This window comes from Pongo abelii, chromosome 5, assembly GCF_028885655.2.
Source record: "Pongo abelii isolate AG06213 chromosome 5, NHGRI_mPonAbe1-v2.0_pri, whole genome shotgun sequence".
Lineage (NCBI taxonomy): Eukaryota > Metazoa > Chordata > Mammalia > Primates > Hominidae > Pongo > Pongo abelii.
This window is the reverse complement of record NC_071990.2, coordinates 131,596,035-131,610,480: the sequence shown is the minus strand read 5'-3', so window position 1 is coordinate 131,610,480 and position 14,446 is coordinate 131,596,035. Positions and strand designations below refer to the sequence as shown.

Below are 14,446 nucleotides of genomic sequence, written 5' to 3'. Positions count from 1 at the left end.
GTTGTGATCCTGGCTCACTGCAGCCTCGACCTCCCAGGCTCAAATGATCCTGTTAAATTTTTTCAAGTGACTCTCATTTTTGGATGCTGGGATTTGGTAAATAAGTTTATGTTATCAGTCGTGGTTTTAAGGATTTAAAAAACCATCACTGTTGTTAATACCAGAAGTTGTTGTAGGTGTCCCTACTCCATCCAAAGGGTAAACTGCTTCTCTATAAAGAAAACAATCCTTTAGTTTAAATGCCATTATTCCTATGAAAATGCATTGATTTAAATGCCATTATTCCTATGACAATGCATTGATTTAAATGCCCACTAGGTTCATCCAGAATAACGGAAATTATAAAATATAAAAATAAACTACGTTGCTTTAGGTTTTAAAGTAATTCATAAAAGAGAAAGCCAAAACCTAAGTATTAAGAAATGTCTTTTTCCTTATCTCGTCTTTCTTTTAATAGCATCCTCAGTTAATTTCAGGGCATGGATCACTTGCTTAAAGATGTATCAATTTGGTTCTTTACTTAATAAACCACTGGGGTTAAACATTCCAACTCAGGTAAAAACTAAATGACTGGGCTTATAATACAATTAACATATTAATAATTAAATGAAATAATGTATATGCAAGTACTTGGCATATAATAAGCACTAAAAGAAATAACGTCCATTCTTCACCAGTCTACTACTTTTCTGATAAAGGTTGACTCTATGTAAGTATTGATCAATTCATGCAGAAATATTAACTGGTATGCAGTAAAATGACTGGAATTTCCAAATTCCTACCTCTAATACCAAGCAAATTAAAAAAAAATGAGTCAGAGAAAAATCCTACCTGATTTGGACATGCTTTTATAAACTCTCTAATTTTTTTTTTTAAGTTCGAGTACTGATCTCTACCGTCATTTCACATTAAGTCAGGTGTATTTTCAACAATCTCCAAGAAAACATTGCTATAGGAAATAAAACATCTAAAAGATAAAAAATCTCTTTAAATTAGAGTACTTCTAAACAATGCTAATATTAGCTCTTTGATTACCGGATTTCAGGGGATGAAGAGCTTTCATTTGCATCTGTCCTTTTATTTCTTGGAAATGACGGACTAGCCGGAGGCATCTCACCACTTAAGCGGTCTGGAAAAATACGGTCTTTATTCAAATTGATTTCTGAATAGGGACAGTTGGCAGCACTAAAAGATTAAAAGAAAAGAAAAAAAAAAAGAACACTGAACATTTCCATTAGGCCATACTTCTTCCAATTAAAATGACAGGATACAGAATATAAAATTCTAAAATTTAACTGAATATGTTATATTGTTATATTTTATAATCATACATACAGCATATTTTATCTTTAAAACATAACAAATATATACAAATAGGAAATAGGTTTTTACACTAGACTTTAAGAAGGAATGTTGCAATCTTCAGAACTGAGCAAGGGTCACTGAAGGATTCCCTCTGTGCATATCTCTGGAAACAATCAGCCCCAAGAAAGAAATGCTTAAGACATCATTCAGGACAAAGGTGGGAGAGAGACTGATTGATTGGTTAATGGAGCAGATTTGCTTCTGCTTCCTAAGAGGATCCTCCAGGCCCAGGGCAGTCACACGCTATTTAATTTCCTTTTTTAATAGTTACCTCCCTCCAAAGGAAGGAGGTTTCCTCATGGGCTGTTCCTGTGTTCAGGTCTGGACCTATGCCTGATGTTCTAGAAAATACATGGATCAATTTGTAGCTAATCTTGTTCCTAAGATGAAAAAGGACCAGAGGCCAACTTGGATAATGATGCATAGAGCTCATTTCCCTTCCATTTGTGACTACCAGTTGGTCTCTCAGGTCTCATTTGGTGATCATTCCTGAAAGGAAATCGAGGTCACTCATTGTTAACTCACCATTAGTTAGTATACTCCTGTGCCCAGGGCTTCAGCATTCCAGTCTCTGAAACAACTGGGCAACTGCCGTATCTCAGACCCCAATATACATGGGCCTCTCCAAATAACTGCCTATCTTGCCTCTCTGCTTTTCGGAAGCATTCTTAAATCTGGAAATGGTTTGGGCCTTAGGTAAATTACATCAGAATCTTCTATGTTCTTTTCTTCAGTGTAGATGACAGTGAGAACACTGATAATCACCCAGGGAAAATTTTTAAACAGTGTCTAGCTACCCTCTACCAAGAGAATCTGATACACCCTCCTAGGAAAAGGAGGGAAGAGTTAAAAGGGCTGCCAGGTGATTCTGATAATGGCCTATAAGATTTATCACAGATATCTCATAAGCAAAAATTCTAACTTTATTTTCTTTAAATACTGCTAGCTACACTGGTATCTATCCAAAAGAAGAAAGCAAATAACATCTGATCATGTGCTGACATAAATTTATATAATGTTAGCTTAACATCAACAAAAACAAAAACCAGTGACATTTATGGAGCACTTATGATATATCAAGCGCTGTGCTAAGTGCTTTACATGCAATATTTTATCTTGCCAACATCCCAGAAAAAGGCATTTCATGCAACAAATTAAAGCTTGTAACAGTTAAGTAACTTCAGTCTTCATTTCATTCATTTATTCAAGAAGCACTTATCATGTATGTGCTAATTACCTTTCCAGGCATTGGAAACTCAGTGGAAATAAAAAGACAAGAAACCAGCTCTCTGGTTTCATGGAGCTGATATTCCAGGGGGAAATCGGCAATACACAATTATACACATAAACTAGATAACTTCGTATGGTGATAAATGCCCTGAAAAAGAAATACCGTGATATAAAAGAGGGTGTGAGGATGCTATGATGGAGTGGTGAGCAAAGTCCTCCTTGGAGAAGAAGCACCCGAGCAGAGCTGTAATGGTCAGGAAGAAGACCCGTAGGGAAACAATGTGGGAAAGAATGTTCCAGGGGATGGGAGGAGCAGTGCCAACAGGAAAAGCTTGGCTTGTTTGAGGGAAAGAGAGACCAGGTTGGCTAGAGTGTGATGGGGATGAGATGAACTAGGAGAAGCAGGCAGGCAAATATCATGTAGAGCCTAGCAGGCCAGTCAGGACTTTATATTTTTAGCAAACATTACATCTGAAGCTGATGGAAGATCTTCAAATAAGAGAATGACAAGGTTTGATTTACAATTTTAAGGATTACTCAGGATGCCTTTTGGAGAGAAGATTTTAAAGACAGAGAAGATTTCAAGGGACAGAACTGGAGCAAGAAAAGTTACTTAAAAGTTATTTCTCTTTTTGGAGACAGGATTTTGAAAGCAGAGAAGATTCCAGTGGGACAAAATTGAAGAAAGAAAAGTTGTTCAAGAGTAAAGGTATGATGTAACTTGGAATTGTGTGGTTGAGATGGAGCAAAAATGAAGAAGAGGGTCATGGTATCCTTTGTCATCCCAAGAAGACCTGTGGATGGATGGGAGATGGGAAGCAATGGAAAGGAAGAGTTCAGGAATGGCCATTCGGTTTTTGGCTTGAAGAACTGGGTGGTAACAGACGTGCCTGTTTTTTTTTCCCCCCGAGATGGAATGACTAAGGAGAAGAAGATTTGGGGGTAATATCAGAAATTGTGGAATTTGTTTATTAGACATCCAAGCAGAGATGTTACTTGCCCAAGGTCACATAGGAATGAAGTAGCTCAGCAAAATGAACATACTATTTCACGCATCGCCATGAGCATGGGCAGACGGTAGTATTTCATTGTATTCATTTAGTAATAATGTGAAGGAAAATCCATTCCCAACTATGATGTCTCTTTTGAACACCAGTCCTTTATATGTTTCACGGGATCCTAATTCAGAGTTTACGGATGCAGGTGACCAAAACCAATTCTGCCTAACTTGAGCAGAAAACACTCACTGGAAGGGCATTTGACAGATCAACAGGAAGGCCAGAAAAATCAGGCTTGGGTAGGAAGCAGGGTACAAGCAACACACTCCCTCAAAACGATCTGCACGGGAGGAGGCTGCTGGGCATGTGGCCCTCACACCACTGCTCTCAGTCCCCCTGCCCTTTCCAGGCCCTGGTCTAGTCCTCAGTTCCATGGAGGCTGCAATCGCAAGGTCTGACCTGCCTTCACCTCATTCCTCAAGATGGTAAGCCCGGATGGCAGCATCTGATTGGTGGGTGTGGGATTCCTGCCCACAGTGAAACTGCCAAAGGCCTGAGAAAGGGAAGCCTCGGTCCCTTGTGGCTCCCTTAGTAGAAGGTGTCAGACCTAACATCACCTTGACTTCAAGGAAAATACAAATGTTCACTAAACATTTCTACTCAGATGCCTCAGCGTCACCTCACAATAAATATGTTTAAAAACAACTTTATCATCTTTAACAAATCATGCCCCTCCATCCAAAAATGATTAAAAATTCACTCTCTCAAAAGATAAAAAACACAACTAGCTCCTCCTACTGTTCCTGACTGTTTATGACAAGACAAATTTATTAACCCAACCTCAGGTCTTCACCATCTTTGACTCCACTCTATTATTTGTTCCTTATATTGTGTGTTTTTGTTGCAAATTTATCCACTTAAGCTTCGTGGCAGTAAAAAATAATAACAATTTAAAGACATTTTTTAGTTTCTTTAAATAAACTGTATGCAGCTATTCCTAGAATATCACGACCAGCATTTCATTCATTGTTAAATGCTTGGCCTTACAATTATTAAATACCTGTATATATATTAAAATTGAAATTTTACTGTATATGAAGAAAGTGACAGGTTCTCTTCTTTACCTCATCCACCTCCGACGATGGGAAGACTCGCAGAATTCTTAGATGGGCTGGGTCCCCAGTTTAGCACTAATTACAGTTACAGTGTAGACAATTTATATTCTAAGCCCTAGGAGGGCAGCATCTTCACCTATTTGTTGAATAACTGAAAGAATATCTCTCTAAATCACCATATGTAAACTTGGATAGCTCAAGAGAGGGGTAAGACTGCAGCCATTATGACACTTACCATTTAAATATCTTTTTTTTTTTTTTTTTGAAAATAGATTGCTAGGACCAGATAGTAATTTCAATTACAAAATCTCAACCTAAAGCAGGGAAAAACATTCAAAGCCCTCAAAGCAGTGATTTACTAATGATCTACCAAGGGTAGCCTATCAGCTATTGATTTTATGTTAACCCCCTTTCTCTGAACCCTGAGAAGAGTCAAAAGGGTCAACAAACCTCCCATTTTCACACCTACTCTGGGGTAAAGAGGAAAGCCAGCTGGCTCCTGAAGTGGGAGGTGATGACAAAATGGAATGCCACAAAATGCAAAAGCTGCTCAGGTGACTGGACATGCATGGAGGGGGACATCAGGGAGCCTGGTTCTGACCCTGCTCTGCTGCTTCATCCTCCACTCAATAATGAGCAAGCACAGGCTCCGAGATTCTGTTTCATCTGTAAAATGAGGATGATAGTAACAAAACTGACCTCGGGTTAAGTGCATTACCCAGGCCAAATGTTTACATTACCTATTTAATTCTCACAGTCCTAAGAAGTAGTTCCTTTGGGGCTTAAAAAGGGATGTTGTTCAGTGTCATTCAATCAGTTCCTGATGGAATTACATCAGGAACTGTGGCTATCTCTTAACCACTGTATTATATGGGTGAATAGTACCCTTGCACATTGAAGAATTTCCTTACTCCTAACCCATGGCAATGAGCTTGATCTGAGAGTACCATCTTCTAGCAAGATGCTACCGCCTGCTGCCTGTACTCATAGAGCTAACGTGGATTGTGTGCTCAGGAAGTGTCAGGCACTGTTCCAAAATTAACTCCTTTACTTATCACACTATTCTTATTAAGCAGATACTATTGTCACCAATTTATTTTATAAATGAGGACACTGGCACAAAGAAGTTAAGTATTGGCTCAAGGTCACAGAGCTTTGTAAAATAGTCTTATCTGATGGCTTTAAAAACAAAAGCCAACCTATAGAACGTGGGTCAAGTATTTCACTATTTCATCTATTCCCATAAACCAGCCCTTGGAATAAAAATTAGGGTAAAATTCACAAGTAATTATGTTTCTGAGGAGTTGGAACGACTCCTGTGTCACTTCAAAGAACACAAGTGACATATGTGATCTGCATCATGTTAGAAATGTTGCTTTTTCTGTTCCATATTTGTTCTGTTATGTGCAGATACAAAATTGTTAACTTCTAAAACTGCATATGAACTTTAAAAAAATCACCAGTGCTAATTAAACATCTATGGAAAAAGTTGGTTCTCGCCAGGCTTATAGACTTCTAATTTCTCATGTACTCAGTTTCTAGTGACAAAACTTTAATAAGGTATGGCTTACCACATAACGTGTGTATATTCTGTCATGGTTAGACACGTGCACATGTATATGTGCAACTCTTTACTATTACGCAACTCCTCAGCAAGCAGAAGGATAGGATGATACAGTCCCATAGGATGATACTGTTCTCTACTGTAAGTACTTTACTGAGGTGTATCCTATACTATTAGCATATTATTTCACATATCAGCTAAATATGCAAATACTTGCCCCACTGGCTCCTCTAAGAAGAATGTTTTTTTCTAGGGAAGGCTGGTCCAGCTCATTAGGTGTGGTAGAAGGACTGCCTTATTCACTGTTCTCCAATGCCACCTTAAAAACCCTTTTAATTGTAACTTTTATTGTATATTTTTATACAATAAAATATACAATATACAATAATTGTATATTTTTAACAATTAGGCAACATCTCCAGTTTTCTAAGTGCTCCCACAATCATTTTCATACTCTGTCCTGACAAAAAACAGTTTAAAAAAAAAAAAAGAAAAACACATGAGGCAGGCTCTATCAGGCCACTGTGCATTGCATGAATGCCCAGCAGTTACGGGCAGGGACTTAAGTGCCTTACAAGCCTGGGTTGAATTCTGGTTCCGCCAATGTACAATCTCAGGTGCTTACTTAAGCATTTCAATTCTCTGTCTCCTCATCTATAAAACAAGAACTAGAAAAGTGCCTAACATTCACAGAGTTCCTGTGAGGACCAAATGAGATCACACATTAAGTCCTTGAAGCAGTGCCTGGAACATAGGAAGTCATCAATAAATCCCACCGATTATTATTATTTAAAAAGAAGAGAGACATTTAACCCCTATTGTGTAAAAAGAACATCAGCAAAAAGTAAACAGCAATAAAAACTCCGTAACACACCTCATTATGAATGCTCTGCTTCCCTCATAAAAAGCTGATGCTTCTCTCTGAGCGCCACTTCACTCCTGCCTCTATGAGAATCTGTTTACACCAGACTGGCCTCTTCAGAAGGAGGGACCCTCTCCTCTACACAGTCCCTCACCTAACCCAGCAGGTGACACAAAGAAGGCACTTAACAAAGGTTTGTTCACAGATAGATGCATGGTGAATTAATATGATGTTTACAGCTCGCAGGAGCATACCAAGAGTTACTAATGTTTAAAACATTCCATGGACTTCATTAATATCCTTTAGGTGTTGCTGAAAACATTCCTTTCTCTTTTCTTGTTTAATTTCTCCAAGACCAAATCTTACAAAGAAAAGATTCAGTTCTGAAGGCACTTGATGTGCAGAATGTTTACTTTTTTTTTTTTTTTTTTTTTTGAGATGGAGTTTCGCTCTCATTGCCCAGGCTGGAGTGCAATGGCGCGATCTTGGCTCACTGCAACCTCTGCCTCCTGGGTTCAAGTGATTCTCCTGCCTCAGCCTCCGGAGTAGCTGGGATTACAGGCATGCACCACCACATCCGGCTAATTTTGTATTTTTGGTAGAGATGGGGTTTCTCTATGTTGGTCAGGCTGGTCTCGAACTCCCGATCTAAGATGATCTGCCTGCCTCGGCTTCCCAAAGTGCTGGAATCACAGACATGAGCCACTACGCCTGGCCGAATGTCTATTTTTATATAACTTTATTTCCTTTAATCTCTTCCCATTCCTTACCCTCTCTCTCGGTAGGCCAAATAAATGAAGTGACAAAGGGAAACACTGTGACACAACCAATATTAATGTTCCCTTGCTAGAGAGTTGGAATTAAGCAATCTGGCTCCTGAATACCCCTACAGATGAGAAAACCATACCCATATCCAACTCTTTCACTGATCATTTATATTTCACCATTTTAAAAAACGTTAAATTATCAAGCTTCATTGTTTAGACACGTTTTGTTTTAACACTTCTTAGATCAAATTCAAACACTGTAATCTTCAGAGAAGGTAACAACAAACGCTAGTCAAAACAAAGTCTCTTGCTTATGTGTTCGTTAAATTGATTATTTTTGCTAAAAGAGCAACTTTCTTTGTTATCTACGCAAAGAGTGCATGTTTTGATACATGCAGTTTCTCAGTAATTAATCCAAAGAGAATTTTCTCATTATGTTTTCCTAAACACAGCATTCTTATTAAGAACAAAAATAAAAGCCAGTGAAATGAACCTTTCAAAGAATATCCACGATGCAGTAAGCTCCTCCACAAGTCTACTAATGAAATGGAAAACAGGCTGTGCCTATTAAGGATTAATATCCTGCCAGAAAAAGAGCTTTAAGTGCTGTAAATAGGACAGCATAGTCGGGGAGTCTAAGAAAACCCAGTTCGAAGACTGAGGAGAAGGGATGTTAGCACTTGGGCAGAAACTGGAACCTCCAGGAGTTTTGTGAATTGCATCCCTTGGTCCAGGGGCTCGAGTCAACCAACAACTCTGCCCAAGGCACAAAATCTGCTAGTTATGCTCTCTATATGTGATAAGAAAAATGAACACGGGTTCTTTATCAATGCTTGTCCTTTAAGCCATCAGGTGTACTTCTGCCTCTCCTTCCAAGAAAATGAGTAATTCTTTATTATGATTCTAATTCCACTGGAAAGGGTTCCTTACCACATTTCTCTATAAAGTCTTCCACTAATCCTCTTAACAAGCACAACACTGCATCTATGAAGAAACGCTCTAAATATAACCACTGAAACTTGGTGAAATGGGTGTGGCCCAGCTGAGGAAACCTCGGAGGTCCACCTGCACACTTGGGGAAAGGCAGTCCTGATGAATGGCTGGGCCATCAGGGAGGGGACACAACTGTCACCATGGGCCTTGCTGTGAAAGGCAAACCTCTCCACTCAAACGTAAAGCAGTCCTAAGGAGACCATGGACATTGCCATAAGGTGTGTCTTCCTTCCGGAAGACCAAAAAAAGTTTTGTTTCATCTTCAATTGCACCTCAACAACATATTGTTAGTATTTACTCATTTTAAAATTTTCTTTGTTCTTTTTCTTCACAACTTGAACAAATTCTCTTTGCTCCAATGGACACTTTGTACAGCAGAAAGGGATGTGTGCCAAAGTTCTGATAATATTTTGTATCTTATGTTTTAATTAAATTATGTACAGCTTTTAAAGCTCCATCAGCCTGTGAATTCTTTGAAGGTTGGGTCTGTGACTAACTTACGGAGTAGTGTCTTGAAAGGCCATTAGAGGGGAGTGGTCCAGAGCACAGAGTTCCCTTCTCCCCAGTTGGGAAGTAAGGCCAGTTACAAACCTCCCCAGTACCCCGTGTGGCCTCACCAAAATGTGGGGGGAAAAAACAGTTCTTATATCATAGGGCTGTTACAAAGGGTATCCAAGATATGTAAAGCAATTAGAGCAATATCCTGCACAGAGTAAATAAATGTTCAATAAATCTTAGTTCTTATTGAAAAAATGCTGCTTGAAAATATTTACTGAATGAGTTTCTAAACATACTGCTGCAGTTTGAATACCCCCTCCAAAACTCATGTTGAAATCTGATTGCCACTGTGACAATACTGAGGTGATCAGGCTCTGCCCTCCTGGATGGATTAACGACATTATCGCAGAAGTGGGTTCGTTATCATGGGAGCGGTTGTTATAAAAGCAGGTTTGGCCCTCTCTGGCTCTCTTCCACATGCTCTCTTGCCCTCTGCCTTCCGCAGCAAGAAAGCCCTCGCCATATGCTGGCCCCTGGATCTCGGACTTCCCAGCCTCCAGAAAGTGAGAAATAAATTTCTTTTCTTTACAAATTACCCAGTCTGTGGTATTCTGTTACAGCAACACAAAACAATTAAAACAATAATGGAAATTTAGTACATTCATGAATTATTTCTGGCATCTAGATTTACATAATGGCTGAAAATCCAGCTGCCTTCACTAGGCAATATTTGATAACTTCCAAGATGTATCATATAACTTTTGGTTTGCAGTCAGACAAGCAACAAAAAGGATTTGCAAATGGAATCATCATCATCCTGTTTATGCTCAGACTTCTCACTCTGGAACATACCTAACCTCATAAAACATTAAGAAGAGTTGTTGAAAAAGGAAGATAAGAAGGCTTTAAGGTTGCAGAGATGAAAAAAAGAGAAAACTATATCTAGATGAAAATAATTACAACAATTTTGCAATTCCTATTAATGTTTAGAGGAACAGGTACAGTAATCTTCAAAATTTTTAAAGACCTAGATTCACAACCTGTACAAACTAGATGAACAAGGAATCATTTTTCTTACTGGGCAATCCAGTTACTATGTAGTTAGAACATTATACTGACAAATTATTATTTTAAAACATACCTAAATAGGTGATACGTTTATTCCTTAAAAATGCCAGTTGAATCACAGGAATTTCTTGGTATTTCAGTAATTTTTTTTTTTAGAGACAGGATCTTGCTATGTTGTCTAGGCTGATCTCGAACTCCTGGCCTCAAGTGATCCTCCCACCTTAGCCTCCCAAGTAGCTGTACTTTAGTAGTATTTTTTAACTCTCTACAAAGATCCCTAAATCACCAAATACATTACATTTCAAATGTATAAATTTGTTTTTTTTTTTTTAAAGTTACTTAGGGGTAAGAGAAAAATATTTAAAAATGCATTTTGGACCAATGCACTCTCATGTTTGACTATTTATATTGTGCCTTTTGTGATCTTTGCTGTTAATCTACAATCATCTCATCTCTCATTATTCAAATTATCAAGTCACCCAATCAGATAATATTCTACCAAATGATATCAACGGAGTCGCCCCTCTTCTCATTATTAATGATCAATGCAAAATAACTATTGCAGAAATTAACTATCTGTAAAACTAGTCAGGTTGCCAAGAAAAGCCAAAAAGCTAGAGTAAATCCATTTTAAACCGTGAATGCATTTTCTCCCAGGAAGATTTTACTATAGATATTCCCTTCATTTTTACATGATCACCATGGTAACCACATTTCTTATGGATCTGAATTTAGAATTAGTTCACATCAATTTAGTATATATGAAATTCATTATATATACATGTATATGGAATACCTATATCTGACCATGTGAGTGACAGCTACCACATACCTGTGAGGGCCCAGATGTCTCGCTCTCTTAAAATGGCCAATCCCTTTACATCCCGGGGTTGAGCATCCACCATGTTCTGAAGCTTCCATTAATTCTAAGGGGCCTATGAAAGAGCAAAGAAAAGAAAGAAGGGGCAAAATACTAAGCAAAAATCTGTTAAGAGTCAAATGTCTGGATCAGAATAAAGAAGAAAAAGACTTCCTAAAAATCCAATTTTTGAACCAACATATACAAACAGAAAAAGTAGATCCTATAAAAATGAAAAATATTTTAAAAGACACTATGTTTAAAGGTTTTTCCTTATGACTATTCACACTAGTTATCTTTATTCAACAATGAAATGGTAAACTTTGATGTAACAATCTTTCAAAACGTCATAAAGTCCAGAGATATCTAAATACGAATTAACAAGAGTCAAACAACTTTTATTAAGTAAATAACATAATTAAAGCATGAATACTCACATACTGTGAACACTTCAAGTGCTACAGAAGAATCCAGAATGACAGTTCCAGATCCCTCCATGCTCTTCCTTCTACATTGCAGACCCTCCCTCATTCTGACCACTGAGGTTAGTGTGGGCTCTCCTGGAAACTTTCTAAGCATTCACACACATTCGGTTTTGTTTGATTTTGCCACATAAAAGTCACAACATAGATGTTTTATTTTGCCACATAAAGGCCCAATATCCTTCTTTGGTTTTTAACTTCTTGTCTTACAAATTTTTCTGTTGCAATACTAATATTCTTTGTGACTAATGCATAGTTTCTACAGCATAGTGCACCAAAATTTATTTAACCAATATTTTTCCCCAAGCTTTGTTATTCTAAACAAGCTACACTGAATGCCATGTACATGTGACCTTATGCAGTTTGTATGTAGCATCCAGAAGTGAAGTCACTGGATAAAGGAAGTACACTAAATTTTTAAAAAACTTGATAATAATTTATTGCATTTCCTACATTTTTTTTTGTATAATGTATACATTTTCCTCCAAAATTAAGGCCGTGGTATGTTAAGTTCTCCATGTACCTTTTCTAAAATTTGAATTTAACTGAGATTTTTATTAAGATAATTATAGATTCACAAGCAGTTGTAAATAATAATACAGAAGGAGATCTCTTTCACACTTTGCCCAGTTTCTCCCAATGTTAACATTTTGCAAAGCTATCATATAAAATTACTATCAGAATACTAATATTGAAACAATAAATTTTGAAAGTCTCACAAATTGTCTTCCAAAAATTCAACACTAATTTTAAGAGGTGATATTTACTTCTAAATAAAACAGAATGTCTCTACACTCTTTACTTTTTCAGGCGTTAAGTTTTTTTTCCATTTATATTTCTGTGACTATGGTAATTAAAATGTAGTAAAAGGAAAGGATTACATAGAGAAGAAACATCAGTAGAGAGAGGAGGAGAAAAAGAAAGGGCTAAGGATGAAATCTTCAGAATGCTACATATGGAAATGGAAACATTTATACAAGCTATTCGTGTCTCTTACTCAAAGGAGGCTGAAGGGGATGTCCTGTTTTTGAACACCAGCCTACAGGGTGAATATCAGGAGAATCTGCATCTATCCAGTAATCATAGCAATTGTTCCAGCCATCAAAGTGAACCTGGATGACACAAGGACATTAACAGTACAAATTAAATCACAAAAGTTCCTACAGTCAAAGTTCTGCCCACGGCATAACCATTTTCATTCTAACACATACAGTAGATTTAAAACCCAATAAATCAGTTCAATTATTCAAAATACTTTGCTCATAATGTGAAAAAAAAGACACCTCTGAACCACCTTCAATGTATTATATAACCAGACATAAATGCCCTGCCAACGGCACTTTTTGGCCAATAGTTCTACAGACACATTATGTGTATTTCTCAACACCATGAGCAACATGAGAACAGGAACTGTTATAACATCTTCATATGATCAACATCAAGTACCCAATAAATATGCAGAAGGAGTTAAAAATTCAGGGAAGGGAGGGAGGGAAGATGAGAGGGGAGGGTAGAGAGGAAGGAGAGGAAAGGAGGACCTTTCAAGTAAATGTCAAGCCTTCTGGAATTGTGTTGAAAAAGATTTAAAAAAAAATCAATGCCTGCTAGACACACATTCAATTTACAAAATATCCCTCCACCCAGTGTGTTTTTAGATATCATTTTTTCCTTGCAAATAACTACAGTATTTCTCAAATATGTGTTCTATTATTGTTTTATTTTTAATTATTATGGGTATACATTTATGAAGTACATGTGACATTTTGATATAGGCATATAATGTATAATGATCAAATCAGGGTAACTGGGGTATCCATCACCTCCAGGTTTCATTTCTTTGTTTTATGAATATTCCAATTCTACTAGTTATTTAAAAATAAATTATTGTTAACTGTAGTCACCCTAATGTGCTACCAGATACTAGATCTTACTGATTCTATCTAACTCTATTTTTGTGCCCGTTAACCACCCCCACTTTATGCCCTACTCCCTGCTATGCTTCTCAGCCTCTGGCAACCCTTATTGTACTCTCTTGTCCTCATGAGTTCAATTTTTTTTAGCTCCCACATATGAGTGAGAACATGCAATATTTGTCTTTCTGTGCCTGGCTTATTTCATTTAACATAATGTCCTCCAGGTTCATCCATGATGTTGCAAACGACACTATTTCATTCTTTTTTATGGCTGAATAATATCCCATTGTGTATATATACTACTTCTCTTTATCCATTCCTCCAACTGGTGGGTACTTAGGTTCCTTCCATATCTTAGCTAGTGTGAAAAGATATGTCTTATAAAGCAGTCACTGCTACCATCTCTATTGGCCATTGTGTGAAAGGGCAGTTGGTCTTCTAGTGATGGTCACTAGGAATCGACTATGTTTCTTTTAGGTTATTATATATTTTTTACCTTTTAGGATGAAGGGATATACTGAAATGCTTTAGATATTTTATTTTTAAATCAACTTTGCCAGTTATATCAACTGATCATAGGGTATTAAAAAAACAAGTCTGCCAGTTAGATTTCTTTTTAAAAGTCTATGAACCTCTCATTCCTTACAAGACAACAGATGCCAGATGGATAAAAAAGTCAAACACTAAAAATTGAACAATAAACATTCGAGAAGAATGTGTGAACGAACTTAT

General features: G+C 37.3%; 1 protein-coding gene across 12 annotated transcripts in view; it reads right to left on the bottom strand.

Annotated features, from left to right (window-relative positions):
• The window catches only part of L3MBTL3 (L3MBTL histone methyl-lysine binding protein 3), a 123,092-nt gene that overhangs the window by 35,312 nt on the left and 73,334 nt on the right, over positions 1 to 14,446 (bottom strand). For 10 of the 12 annotated variants that reach the window (XM_024249141.3, XM_024249139.3, XM_054558151.2 and 7 more), the window contains 3 exons: positions 12,799 to 12,913; positions 11,293 to 11,395; positions 1,036 to 1,185 (listed from right to left, as the gene is read on the bottom strand). In XM_024249141.3, the coding sequence (XP_024104909.1) occupies positions 1,036 to 1,185; positions 11,293 to 11,395; positions 12,799 to 12,913 (368 nt within the window). The remainder of the gene's footprint in view (positions 1 to 1,035; positions 1,186 to 11,292; positions 11,396 to 12,798; positions 12,914 to 14,446) is intronic. The other 2 variants (XM_063724981.1, XM_063724980.1) reach the window with 1 other exon arrangement.